Source organism: Lutjanus erythropterus, chromosome 13 (assembly GCF_056507025.1).
Source record: "Lutjanus erythropterus isolate fLutEry1 chromosome 13, fLutEry1.hap2, whole genome shotgun sequence".
Lineage (NCBI taxonomy): Eukaryota > Metazoa > Chordata > Actinopteri > Lutjaniformes > Lutjanidae > Lutjanus > Lutjanus erythropterus.
Genome location: NC_139329.1, coordinates 3,097,886 through 3,112,437, shown reverse-complemented (window position 1 = coordinate 3,112,437; position 14,552 = coordinate 3,097,886). Strand labels below are relative to the sequence as shown.

Here is a 14,552-nt window from a genome sequence, read left to right as displayed (position 1 = left end):
TCTTGATAAGCAGTGCCAGCTTCACAGGTGGAAACCACTTTCCCACCTGGTTCTGAGTTGTGGACAGTTTCTCCTAAGTAAGCATTTATTAATAATATGACATATCAGTTAAGATAACAGCTCAACTGCAGGTTTAATTAATTTTGCTTCCAAGTTGACTGTACCTGGAGATATATCATCAGAGAAAGTAACAATTAATCTACCTGATTAAGTATAAAATAACACTTTTGTTCCTCATATTATCTCCAATAAGGCTGCAGGTTAAGTAGTTCACTGACCTTTGCAGAACTGATCATATCAGCTGCATCTGTAAACTGACTCTATCATTCCTGCACCTGTTTTAATTGATTGTGTTGTTCATTATTTTGTGTGTATACATACATACATACATATATATATATATATATATATATATATATATATATATATATGTATATATACACACACACACACACATATATTAGAAATGAGGGTTTTGCCCTCGGTGATTGTCATGATACAATTAAGACAAATACATAATACAGTCCCAGTTCCAGGCATTTTTGACTTTCCTGTTGAAGCGGATCATAAATGTAAGTAATTACCAATGTTGAGGTTTAAATACTCTCCACAGTGGTTAAAAAAAAAACTCACTGAGGACAAACAAAATGAAATGTAGTCTTTTAGTGTTTCTGCTTTGCTGTATTGATCAGTGTGCTTGTTCACTTTTGCCATTCAAGTCAGACCTTTATGTGACATATGACTTACTGTTGCTCAGAATTTTTATCCTTGTTTAAAGTCTGTGTAAAGGGAGTTTTTTTTTTTTTTTTAAAAATACGTTTTACATACATCATAGAGAAAATAGCTGCTGAAAAAATGTGAAAACACTGAGAACTGTGTGTTACTAAATTACGACCATTTAACTATCGTTCAAGATTTTTGTGTCCAGAATTTTTTGGGGCAGGCTGGAAACATGGCTCAGCCATGGTCCTGTTCATGTGTCGGTTACCATCCCCTCCCCCTCCCTAATGGTCAGTTACAAACGTACCTTCAGCAGCTGTCTCAGTCCAAATCAGCCCAGCAGTTCACTTCAGCTCACTTCAGTTCCAACAAATCGACACAGAAGAAAAAAAATATCCTGTCACCGTTCTTTGGCTCTGGTGGGTCAAACATGTCTGGACATGTCCAGTAAAGCTGCTAGATGGTACGTCCATGTTTCAGGTTGTTTTCAGGTTGTCAATGGAGCGGACACACCTCCAGTGTTTCAGAGCAGAGGAAACTGCTCATTTTTTACACACCTAATTTTACACACTTAAATGTGTCTGTGGTGCTACAAACTCAGAACACATATGTATTATTGCTTTACACAAACTTTAACATATGAAGTTGGCATCTTTTGTTATGATTCCACTTTTTATGTTTACACACATCAGCATCAGTCATTAACAGAGTAATTCTTCAATAATGGATTTTAATCTGTAAAACAAGTTTTCTTTGTGTAATTCTCACTGACGGTAAACTGGCAAGACAACACACAACAAAAAGGTAACGATTCAAAAATTCAGTAACAACATTATCAGCACTATCCTGGTCTCTTTTAACGCCTTCACACACACGCGTGCACACACACAAACACACACACACACACACATCCCACCCACTCATCGGTTAATTGCGTTAGTCATTTCATTAATGACGGACTGATTGTTTTATTGTGTTGGCTCGTCAAAGAGGCCTGGACGCCCCAGTGGCTGCTGAAGCGTCCGTATTGATAAGCCTTTGTGTGTATGTGTATGTGTGTGTAGCTGGTGACAGGGGGTGTATATTGATGTGATGGTGTGTACAGGCTGGATGTGTATGAGCACAGTGCGTGTGTGTTGGCCACCGTGTGTCAATGTGTCATCTTGTGAACCTGTGTGTGTGTCTGAGCTAAATGAGTGAGGCGGTGTGGATACTGTGAAGCTGGTTGATATTGATAACAAGCCCATCCAGCCTTGTGTTTTTTGGGAATGGGTCATCTAGCACTGACAGAAAGACTGATGAGTGTGTGTGTTTGGATGTGCACACACTACACATACAGTACAGTCTATACTGTAGTAGTGGTGGGGGTAATATCATACAGAGCAGTGAGGATAGTATTAGCCCATGAAGCCATATTGATAAGGAGCACTGGGTTATTATGCAGGTCTGTCGTGGACAGGAGGGGTAATTAACAGGGATTAGTATTATTGGAGGCGTCATGTTACCCCAGTGAACACAGCTAACCTGCTGGGATTAGCAAGCAGCACTCATTAGTGGAGGTACACCGATAGCACTCTCTCTACCAGTATGAAAAGGAAGTGTTGATTAAACTCACTCCCTGACAACTGCTTAATCTACATTCATTTATGCTACCCATAATCAGCCAGTTAAACTTCACTTAGTTAACATTAACATCAACATAATACTTATACAGCCAATAATCATATAGCCATAGATGATGTAGCCAGGAGGGCTGTTACCTTTTGACAGTTCACACCCAAATCAAAAATCCATACTTTTCCCCGAGGCCTGTAGCACTATTTATCCATCTAGACTTTTTTGTGTGAGTTGCAGAGTTTCAGAGATATCAGCTGTAGAGATGTCTGCCTTCTCTTAAATATAATTGCACTAAATGTCACACAACTTGTGGTGTTCAAAGCACCAAAAGAGAGACCAGTGTTTCTTTACAAAAATCTTGACCCAGTTACTCAAAATAATCTACAGACCTCACTGTGAGCAGTTTCATGTAGGAACTGCTTTCTTTCTAGTACAGTAAAAAGTAGATTCTAAAATAGTTCTGGTAAATTCTACTACAGAGAGAAAGTAGTTCCTATGTGAAACTGCTCACAGCAAGGTCTGTGGATTATCTTGAGTGACCTGGTCATGATTTTTGGGAAGAGACGCTGGTTTTGAGTTTTCAAGAAGCAGAGTGCCATTTAGTCCCATTATATCTGACAGAAGGCAGACATCTTACAGTTGATATCTCCAAAACTCTGCAACTCATACCAAAGAAAATCTAGATAGATAAACAGCACTACAGGCCAGGGGGAAAGATGTGTATTTTTGATTTTGGGGTGAACTGTCCAATACAGCAGTAGCAGTCATTTTATAAAATAACATAAAAAAAAAATTAAATTAAGGGGTCTGTGGTTGATATCAGAAGTTTCATATGCATCTTTCAGTCACATTTATGTCAACTCACAAAAAGCAGACATCTCTACATCGGCTATCTCCAAAACTCTGCAACTCACACCAAAAAAATCTAAATGGATAAATAGCACTACAGGCCAAGATGATACATTTGTATTTTTGATTTTGGGGTGAACTGTCCCTTTAAAGAAAAAGGAGCAGTGCAACGAGTAATAACATAAGCTTGCTGACATTCTCACAGTAAGTGTTAACAGGCAGAGCATAATGTTTACCATTTCCTCCATTTTATTTTAATGTGCTAGCTTGCTAACATAGTGATGTCATGGTATCTACTTCAGAGCCTTCATACCACCTTGCCACTCATCATTAAATGCTTTAACTCCGCTAGAGAGACCAAGTAGGTGTCAGGGATGGACATCACCAGAATGTCCAGTTCCATTTCAGATTGGGCCCTTGCTGAGTCTTAATACCTGACAAACTCATGCTTGCGCATGACTTGTTTATAAGTTAATGTTTGTGTTGGCTCACTGAGGTCAAATCCCCGCACCATTTCACAATGAGGGTCAATTGAGCTGGTCAGGCTGATAACAGGTCCCATGTGGTGAGGACTGACCAATGGCACAGAGGCAGCCTGGACATTGATGGACTGCTGAGATAAGGAAGGTCAGAGTGGCCAAACTGAGGCCCCATAGGACGATAGGAGATAGGATACTGGCTGGACAAACGGTGGACTTCAGACTCTGCAGCAAACAGGTTAGACTGTCTGAGGAGTCATGTTTGGGTTGACGCTCGACCTGGGACTGAAATGTGATGCTGACCTGACTCAAACCTGGGACGTTTGTGTCCAAATCCCCTCAGAATCTGACAAGCATCACATCAGGAGACAAAACCCTGGATGTGACCTTTTGAATTTAGTGTATTCTGGCAAAGAAATGCGACCAGGTTTTCTTTAAGAATATTAGTGAAACTGAGCTCCACCCAAAACCCGAGTCATTCGATAAAAAATTAAGCCCAACCTGACCCGAGCACAACAGGTCAGGTCAGCTCTTGTTGCGTCTGGCATCAGTGTCGCTCTCTCATGTGGACTGGGACAAGAGAATGAAAAAGTAGGCCTGGTTACAGTGTGACATATACCATGACTGCTAAACATGGTGCGCTGGCACTTGTCTAAAAAAGTGATACTTTGGCTGATATTTCATTAGCTGCAAACACTTAATAAAATACATAAAAATCATTTTTCTGAGAGCACAGCTTTTGTTGGATAAGTGTTGATTATGACAATAAAAACTTCAAGTCCATTTTATTTATATAGCACCAAATCATAACAGAAGTTGTCTCAGGGTGCTTTTCATATAGGGAAAAAGTTGTTTATTATTTACAGAGACCCAACAATTCCCCCCAAGAGCGAGCACTAAGGTAACTATGGTGAGGAAAAAACTTACTTTTAACAAGCAGAAACCTTGAGTGGATCCAGATTCTATGTTGAGCAACAATAGTGTAATATAAAAAAAAACAAAGAAAACAAAACACCCAGAAAAAATGTAAATTATGAAATAATAAACCTGAAGTGTGCAGCATTTTGGTTTGTATAAAATTATTTTTTCCTTTTACCTTAAAGTGCCCCTGCTTTCCTTCTTTAATAAAATAAAATTAAAGTTGCCAGCCCTGACCAGAGCTTAATATTGGCATGAATTGTCTTTGGTAATGAATGTTTGCATAATTTTTGTACAATTGCAATACAAAAACAATTCAGCAATCAGTATCAGTTTTTTTTATAAAATAAAGTTAAAATAATTAAATAATTCTAATATCATGATAGATATCGTCAAAGTTTGGTATGGTATTTAGACATTTTTCTAATCCTGATATTTGATATTAAGGGTGTAAATGACAATTGTCATCATAATATGATAGTATATATATTTTTGCAATACAATGCAATATTTGCAAATATCACAAAGTCTGCCACGATATGATCTGGATTTAATTCAGGGGTCTGCGATCAATATCAGATGTTTCATATGTCCTTCTCAGTCACATTTATGTCAACTCACAAAAAGCAACAAAATTATGACTTGACAATTTTATGACTAAACTTTTGAGACACAGATATACCATGAAATTTTAAAAACACAGGTACATCACTCACTTTGCATCAATGATATTGAATAGTTGAACATTCAGTCGATATCATTGTATCATTACACCCATCTTTGATCAATTGTTACATCCCTAGAGTTGATCCTGATGAAACAACTGACCTGTGTATTATTCATTGCATTGTGCAGACTGTCGTGGTAACTTTGAGCTGTGAGTTAAGAGAAACACACCACTTCCTGTGTGACTTTGCCACAGCAGTCGGAGAGACAGTGAAACAATATTTTCAACCGCCGTTGGGCTTTTAAGGACTTGTTTTACTAAATTAACGTCTCCTTCTCATTGCCTTGCGCCCCTCCTACTTTCTTCCCATCAAACCACACTCCTTCCTGCTCCCTCCTCCCCTTCCATAACTCCCCCACCACCGCCACCACCACCTCCTCCATCCACCCGCCACCCCCCCAACCCCCTCCCCACCCCCCCCCACCGGCTGTGGGAAAGCCATTTTATCAGCGTCTGTCCGTTGTTCTCTGGTGGGGATAGATACAGAGAAGATAGATGAGTGTTTTGACATGGAGAGTGTTAGACAAACACTCTTATCAGGACCGCCACTTTAGACCGACCCCCCGAAACAGTCGCCTGAACCATGGATGAGATGAGGAGGGGAGGGAGGGGGGAGGCGAGCTAGGGGAGGCAGATTTTGTACGTGTTTTGATCAGAGGGAGAGGTGGACAGTCATAAAGTGAGAGCTACTCCAGAAGTGGACCCTGAGGCTGCCCATGTAACTGAAGCAGCTGGCAGTCAGTGACTGGCGTTCCCACTGCAACACTCACCAGTGTGCCTCCAACTTGTTCATTTGTCCCCAGATGTGCAGAGACGCCTCTAAACCACAGCCTGCTGCAGACTCCTCCTGCACCAAGGGCTGTCTCAAGTTTTTAAGTAGATGGATCAGTCCTCCATGCCTCTGGGCTAAACTGGCTCTATCTGGGCTGCAGCTTGCTCACACCACAGCCATCACTGCCATCCTTCTACAGTTATCACTTTGAGGAAGTACACAAGAAGTTCCCCCTGTTTGAACCGGCCAGGACAGAAAGTGCTCAGCTTGTATCAAACTCCCCCTGCTGTTGAGCTGTAGACAGTTTGTGCTGTATGGTCTGAGCTGCTGCTGCTGCTGCTGCTGCTGCTGCAAGGGTTCAGGTCAAGTTCAAGCCTCACACTGCTTTTGGCAATTGTTTTCTTTCTTTCTTTTTTTTTTTTTCTTTCTTCCTTTTAAGCGTGTCATGTGGTCTCTGCTAAATGCTGTGGGTCATGTTTGAACCAATAGGGGTTTTGGTGTGAAACTGATATTTTGATTAGATTTAGATTGTTTCTAGCAGTACACAGTGTCTTTAAATGTTGTCCTGTTGATGCCATAAAAAGCTCCAAAACCAGAAAACATCTATAGTCTACATCACAACTTTAATATTTATTTGCTGACAGTTCTAATCAAGAAGTACATTATACAGCTAAAATATACTGATTATGAATATGAACATCCATCATATAGTTATTTCTTCATTTTATTGTTATTATGTCTCTTTATTTAGTTTACGAGTTTTTAGTTCCTTGAAATACTGTGAACTGACACAAGGTTTATTTTTTTTAAGTTGAAAAATTTGTATATATAAGAACCCAATGTATGTTAATTTCTGAATGACCTGTAATATTATTTATATATATTAAAATAAAATAAATCATGAAGGGAATTTAATAATCTTAATTCATACTGTACTTTACATTTCCTATCTTATTCATACCTTTTATTTTCAATTCATTATTTGTATATAATATTCTGATTTGTACATAATTCTTGTGTTTAACTCTTTAATCTTTTAAGTTAGTCCCTTAAACGTTCTTATCTTCTTGTCCCACTGCGCTGCATCACCAAGTCAAAATTCTGTACAGCTTAAAAGAACTAAGAACTCAGGCCATGAGGGAGAGGAGGTGGGGGAGGGTTGGGGTAAAGAGTGCTCAAAATAAAAATTCTGATCAAAGGAATTGTATGTGAAGGTTTTATTTTATTATTTTGCTTGATTTTATTTTTATTTTTATTTTCTTTTTTTCCTGTTCTTTTTAAGAAGTGACACACCAATGTTCTTACTTTGGGTATTATCCTGAGTGTATGGGTACGTGTACTATTTATTTGTATTTATTTATTAATTTTTGGTTATTTCATTTTATTTCTTGTCAATATGTGAATGGAAAGCAGTATACATAAGGTTAATGAGACTACTCAACTGAATAGATGAGTTATGTAAATTCAAATTCTGTTATGTACTTTCATATCAACTGTTACCTCCAAAATGAATGAAAAAGAAAAAAAAAACATTAAAATTCTTCACTAGTAAAATCTGATTTGTAAAAGTGAGTTCAGACTGTATTGAAGCAACGGTTAAAAAAGCTTACTAATGTTGATATAGAGTGTCATTTTTAACTGGTTTCCTCTGATGAGAGCAGGGGGTTAAACGTTTGTCCGACCTACAGTTGTCTTATTTCAGCTTCCCTGCTGTTAACCACTCTCTCTTCTCTCTTCCCTCCAGATGACCTGGAACTAAGTGAAGAAGGCGATGACAGCAGGGTGGTGGCTGGCCGGGACCTCCATCCAGACACGACGTGGGGACCCTATGCAGGAATCCTCCAATCAGAGGCCAGCACAGATGATGAGGAGACAGAGGTAAGAACTCTACTGTGATCACTGTCCAGTTACCACTGAAAAAGATTCTGTGAGACTGAGTTATTGTGAAAAAAAGAAATACTTTTTATGTTTGTCTAATCAAATGAATTGACATGAATTTTTCTTGCATCACAATTCATGTCAAGTATTACTTCTACACCATGAGAAGATTTCAAATAGTTTAAAGTTAGGATACACAGTATGGATATCCAATTTTAAAGTATTTTCCAACTGATTTTGTACAACTGCCCATGCTGATGTTGACATAAGCACATATTTTTTCCACCAAATTGCAGAGAACATCAAGTATCTCCTGTAGTAGAATTAATATATAATTCTGTCAACTCATATTAGGGCTGTGCAGTATGGAAAAAATCTATCACAATATGAGTAACTTCATATCTTGTTCACAATATGTATCATGATCTAGTATGTTTTCTGGTAATTTTATGATAAGATCTATGATATGATCTATACAAAATAACCACATGCTCCATGACTACATTTGATAATCTTGTGTAAACTAAATAAAGATAAAAGACATCTCTCCTTTTATTTAGGGGACATTGAGCAGAACTGTCACAAATGAGAATCAGACACATGAAAAACAAAATATTAAAAGTAAACATCTGTGTTTCTTATTCATTTATTTATTTGTAGTGCCCTCCACAATTAACTCACAGGCTGCCACCAATTGATTTTTGGATCTGTGCACCTCTCTCTCTGTCATTTTAAAAGGGAACTCTTGATTTCCAAAACCCTCACAGGATTTGTACTCATTGTTTCTGTTTAAATGATCACTCTTGCAATCTTTTTCCCTCTAGATGCAACCGTCCCTCTGCCTCTCACAAACTCATGACAGCAGATCTGTCTGTGAACATCATCTTGTTTTCATTCGTGGTGTTTCACACACACATTGACTTTATTTGGGAGGGCACCCAATAATATTTTGCGACCAATTTTGGACACTTTATTTATTTTTTTTTTTATCCGTTTGAAAGAATGAAACTATGTGTGAGTGACTCACCTGTTCACTCTCCTATGTTAGAAGAGTTATACACAGACTCTGCAGAGAAACAAGGACAACTAGTCTCCTATTTCATGTGTAGGTCTACTTATTTGGTTGTTATTTTGTCAGTACATGTGGTTGGTGCCAGTGTTATTTGGTGCCACAGTGGTGCCAGTTAAAAACAAGCCTCCTCCACACAAGACTCAGCTGAAACAGAATTGTGGGTGAAAAAAACCGACACGTGAGCCGTATGTTTTGGGACGACTTAATAAAACCTTTTGCTGATGAAGAAAGTTAACAGATCAGACTCACTGTACAGGGAGAGAGAAACAGAGGCAGGGCAGTGTGTGTGTGTGTGTGTGTGTGTGTGTGTGTGTGTGTGTGTGTGTGTGTGTGTGTGTGTGTGAGTGTGAGTGTGTGTGTAAATAAACTACTAGAAATATTTTATATTGGAATTTTTTCAATAGATAAATAGTGCAGTTTTTTACAGCAATGCTGAGAAAAGTGATTTAGGGAAATACATATCAATAGACAATTTTCTCTCAGCTCAAAAAAATATATTTTTCAAAATGGACACATTCACCTGTTTCTCTTTGTTCTGGGCAATTATTGTATTAAAGGAATGTGATTTTACCTGTTTCAGACACACCACAGACATACTCGCATCACATGTGCATGAAGTATCACCTTATCAACCAGTCATAGTAGAAACGTTTATTTTGGGCTTTTCATTTTAAAGCCTTTATCAGTGCCAATATTATCATGAATCCCAATTTTAAAGTATAATCCTTTAGATTATTCACCATTAACCACCCCTGATGCATTTGCATCCAGAATGTATTTGTTATGAGGATGTAGTAAGATGCACAGTTGTCATGCTGTGACACTGCTGACAAGCTGGAAGTTCAGTCCACTCTTATTATCTCAAACTTAGTGTAACAACAGTTGAAGAGAGCTCAGTGCAGTGTGGAGGCTGAGCGTGTATGATTTCTGTCTATAGTCATTCCATCAGTAATAGACATAATTGTATTATTAGGTATTTTAAAAGAGATTAAAGAAGTCAATTACTGCTTAATATAACTATAATAATGTTCTAATAAACAATTTGTTGATAAATTGACTAGGCAGAAAATAGATTGCTCAAAAAAAGTGATGAAAATTGGCATCATCTATTATTCACTTAAGTAATTTGTTTAAAAGAAGTCTTCATAAATCAGCTAAACTAGAAAATTAATTTAGCCGTTTACATTCTCTGGTTCCAGCTTCTGATTTGCTGCTTTTACTTTTTGATATTAATGTAAACTGGATATCTTTGAATTTTGGCCTGTTGGTTGACAAAACAAGCAAACTGCGGATCCTGGACTCTGGGGAGTTGATTTTATATTATTTTTGACACTTTTATGATATTTTATGAACTAAACTAAATTTGATTGAAAGTTGTTTGATGTAACCCTATTTTTGACTGCTCCATATTATTACAGTTTGAATACTAGCCTTTTTTGTGGGTTTTTTGAGTTAATTAGAAAGGAATCTGTTTCTTAATCAACTAATAAAACTAAAATTTCACGCATTATTTGATAAAGATAATAATGATTACATGCAGTCCATAAAGTATAAGTTTCAAATCATTTCTGAAGGACTGCAGTTGAAAATTAGCCACCTGGTCAACACAACAGTTAATGTGTGTTGTTCTTATAAATGAAATGAAAAATATGACACTGTAATTAGGGTGGTATTTTGAGGCTTTATGTAAGGGATAATGTACAGTAAGCAGGTCATTATTGTGAAATAAACCCTGATGGGGTGATGCAGGACCCCGACGCAAAGTGGAGAGGTTTTGAATAACCCTGAAGGGGTTTATCTCACAATAATGACCTGCTCACTGTACATTACCCTGCTTTTTACATGGTTACTTACCAAAATAAATCAAAGAATTGACACAAAATGATGATTTTATAAGGGATTTTTTAAAATTAAAACTGACTTTATTGCTCCTCCAGAGTCCATGATTGCAATTCTATCCAAGCAGCAGCCTGTTCTTCATAGCAATGGTCTGTTATAAAGAAATAACCTTAGAATGCTGTAATTGACCAATCAGAATCAAGTATTTAACATAGCCATGTAATAAAATGATATACCTTATAGGACAAATGTTGCATATTGTAAGACTGAAGTCAGGATGAAGCATGTTGTTACTGAGAAGAGATGTCCAACTAACTGAAGGGATTTCACTGGAAAGGTCAAAGGTCAGAGGTCAGATGGTGACAAAGAGAAACAATCAATAAACACTATCACATATGTGTGTTACTGAGAAATGAAAACAGCTGTGTGTATCTTTGTGTGTGGGTGTGTGTGTTCATTGGGAACAGTGTGTGGGACCGGATGGAGCCCTATCAGAGGCTGGGTTTTTGCATCATGTGCAAGTCCATCTAATCATATGATACTGATGTTGGGAGAGGCTTCCTGGCATGGAGCACAAACTCGGACAAACACACACACACACACACCGACATACGTACACATGCAGGTCCGTTCACACACAATCAATTCTCATTCCCATCCATTCCCAGTTTAACTAGTCCACATCTAGTTCATATCCAATTCACAAAAAATCCTGCTGCTTCAAATAAAACCAGACGGAGTTTATATCACACATTCAGGCCTCTCCCCAGCAGTACTCGCTCCTCGCCTCCCAGCCCTCCCCAGACCCTCTGCTCCATCCTTTCCCCTCTTCTCCTCTTCTCCTCTTCTCCTCCTCTCCTCCTCTCCTCACAGCCCTCCCCAGACGTCCGCCTGTCTTTTATCTCCACATGGCGCCATCCTCCTGGACAACAAACCCCAGTGATTGATTCCTGCTTGATAGGCTCTCATTTCTAAGATTTCGTTTATTATCAGTGAGGTTCTGAGTGTACAGATAGATGTCTGTCTGTGTGTGTGGTTGTGTGTGTGTGTGTGCGTGCGTACACGAGCACTCACTCACCCACCCATCACCTTTTGTTCTTCCCCTCCCTGCTGCTGCCCATACCATCCCATTCCTCCTCTAAACTGAAAAGTCCGTTTCTGTTCTTTTGAGGGCTTTGCATTCATATGGAGAGTGTCTCGTTCTGACTCTTAATACCCATTTTCTCTCGTCTTTCTCATTTTCTGCCCCCCCCTCCCCCTCCCCCCAAGTGAGGAGACGGACCTTCAGTATCTGCTGGAGATAGTGGCCGTAATCTCACATTCCTCCTGTGTTTCTCCCCCTGTCACTCCACATCCTCCCCCTCCTCTCCCCATCCCTCCATCCCTCCCTGCCTCCCTCCCTGGCGGGTCAGCAGGGGTCAGGGCTATCCTCTTCAGTATGTTGGAGAGGAGAAATCTGCTCATCCTCGAGGCCTTCCCACTGCATTTCTCAATTGGTTATTAGAGGAGTTTTATCCCAAAAACAGTGGATGTAAAAGATATAGTCTCCTACATGTCTTTTAAATTAATACAAAAATAATATTTAATGTCAAAAAGCATTGTTTGTATGCAGTAAAAAAGGTAGACACCTGTAAACTTCCCATTACAACCACAGTCTGATTCATGCACATAGTACTTTCCTTGTCTTTCAACCTTATTGCCAAACAAGAACACTGATTTTCTGCTACACCAACTTTTGCGTGGTTAACATTATGAGTTTGCTGATTTTAGCATCTAATTATTAAAAAAGATGCAGTGAAAGCACAGGCAAATGAATCCAAAGCATGGCAGAGACTCTCAACATATGACTATTTTGGCACAAACATTCACCTGTCAGTGTAGCAGATAGAGTTAGGAGATTATTCACCAAAAGTAAAATCTACTCATATTTGGCACTTGGAGGGTGTTACTTTCGGACCATGCCACATCATCATCTGATTGGCTCCTCTGATTGGCCTTCATAGAGACTACCGATCAAACTGTTTAGAACAGCGGCCGATAATGATTGGTGGACGATCAATTGGAGCTTTTTCACTGAACTCCTATGTACTATTAATGTGGAAAACAAGATCTGATCAACAACTCTCTGCTCACAGGACCTTTTTCTGACCTTTTTTTTTGTTTTAACATTTTTGAAACCCTGAGATGATTGAATGATTCCAGCTTTGTGTGTCAGTTGTAGATTCACATAAAAATGGATGAGTTAGAGGGAACAGAAATATTTCTTTTTTCCTCTTTTCAACTGTTTACCTTTAAAAATACAGTACATCCACATACAGTCATCTTACAGAAATTGTTGTATTTGCTTGGAGGACCATTCTTCATTATTGTGTAATTTCTCATCAGTTGTTTTGCTTATTAATTTGCTGTATTAATGTGTGAAGGGTGCCGTGGTGCTGTCACCTTACAGCAAGAAGGTCCTGAGTTCGAATCCCCCAGCTAGCTGGAGGGCCTGGGGAGTTTGTGGAAGGGGCAGGCCCTTTCTATGCAGTTTGTATGTTCTGTGTCCACATGGGTTCTCTCTGGAGGTTCTCCGGCTTCCTCTCACAGTCCAAACACATGCAGGTTAATTAGGTTAATTGGTGACTCTCTGCTGTAGGTGTACATGTAAGCCTGAGTGGTTGTCTTTCTCTATGTGTCAGCCCTTTGATGAACTGGCAACTTGTCCAGCATGTACCCTGCCTCTCCCCCAGTGTCAGCTGGGATATACTCCAGCCCCCCTGTCTGTGGCCAAAATCTTTTAAGTACATGTTAAAAATTCTGCAAGTTACCAGTTATAGAAAATATATTTAAAGAAAGACCTGCCATTATTATGAGTCTAGTGGACTGCACTGCATATCACTTTGTTCATTTCCAAACCAGACCAAAGTATTCTAGAGTATCATTCAAAGTGACAGAGCCTTTCCTTCCAAACAATCAGTTATTAACAACAATTATTTTCAGGATTTAGATTTGTACAAATACACCTTCAAAAGGTAGAGAGGGACTCAACTCTTATTCCCAAAATGCCTCCATTGTCTGATGCTTCCTATTGATTATGCAGTAAAGTGTATATGAAAAATCAATTAATGAAAGAATTTTATAAATTAACATAAAATGCACATCCAAACAGCATGGTTCTAGTTTATCCTTCTGAATGATGTGCTCTTAGTTTTTCATTTTTATTAACATATTTTGTTTTTAGTTTTTTTGTTCAGATAATTTGAGCATTCATTCATTCATTCATTATATGAATATAAAAATGGAAAAACAAATGCATATATGAAAGTTTTTATTTTTCAGTATCCATTTGTATCTTATCTACATTTTTTCCTTTGACATGGGTCATCCTTTGTTGATTTCCCCTCTATCGTTCTATCTCTCTGCCTTGGACATGCATCTGTTCACCTCTATATATTTTCCCCACCAGATGTTCCCAAGCTGTCTCTCTTTCCTCACCTCTATCTTACTCATAGCACCTGTCTTCGTCAGTCCTCAGCCTCGCTAGGCTCTGTGAAGCCCCCAGGCTTTGCCCCCATCTCTGGGTGAGATTGGCATGGCCCATTCAGCAGTCCTGCCCCTTCCAGCATCGCCCCCTCTCTCTCAACTTCTCTCTCAACAAATTTGCTTCTTATTTGGCCCCGGACAGATAAGCTATCATTT

General features: G+C 38.8%; 1 protein-coding gene across 4 annotated transcripts in view; it reads left to right on the top strand.

Annotated features, from left to right (window-relative positions):
• The window catches only part of zfpm1 (zinc finger protein, FOG family member 1), a 133,127-nt gene that overhangs the window by 91,572 nt on the left and 27,003 nt on the right, over positions 1-14,552 (top strand). For all 4 annotated transcript variants that reach the window (XM_084734483.1, XM_084734484.1, XM_084734486.1 and 1 more), the window contains one exon: positions 7,827-7,960. In XM_084734483.1, coding sequence (XP_084590609.1) covers positions 7,827-7,960 — 134 coding nt within the window. The remainder of the gene's footprint in view (positions 1-7,826; positions 7,961-14,552) is intronic.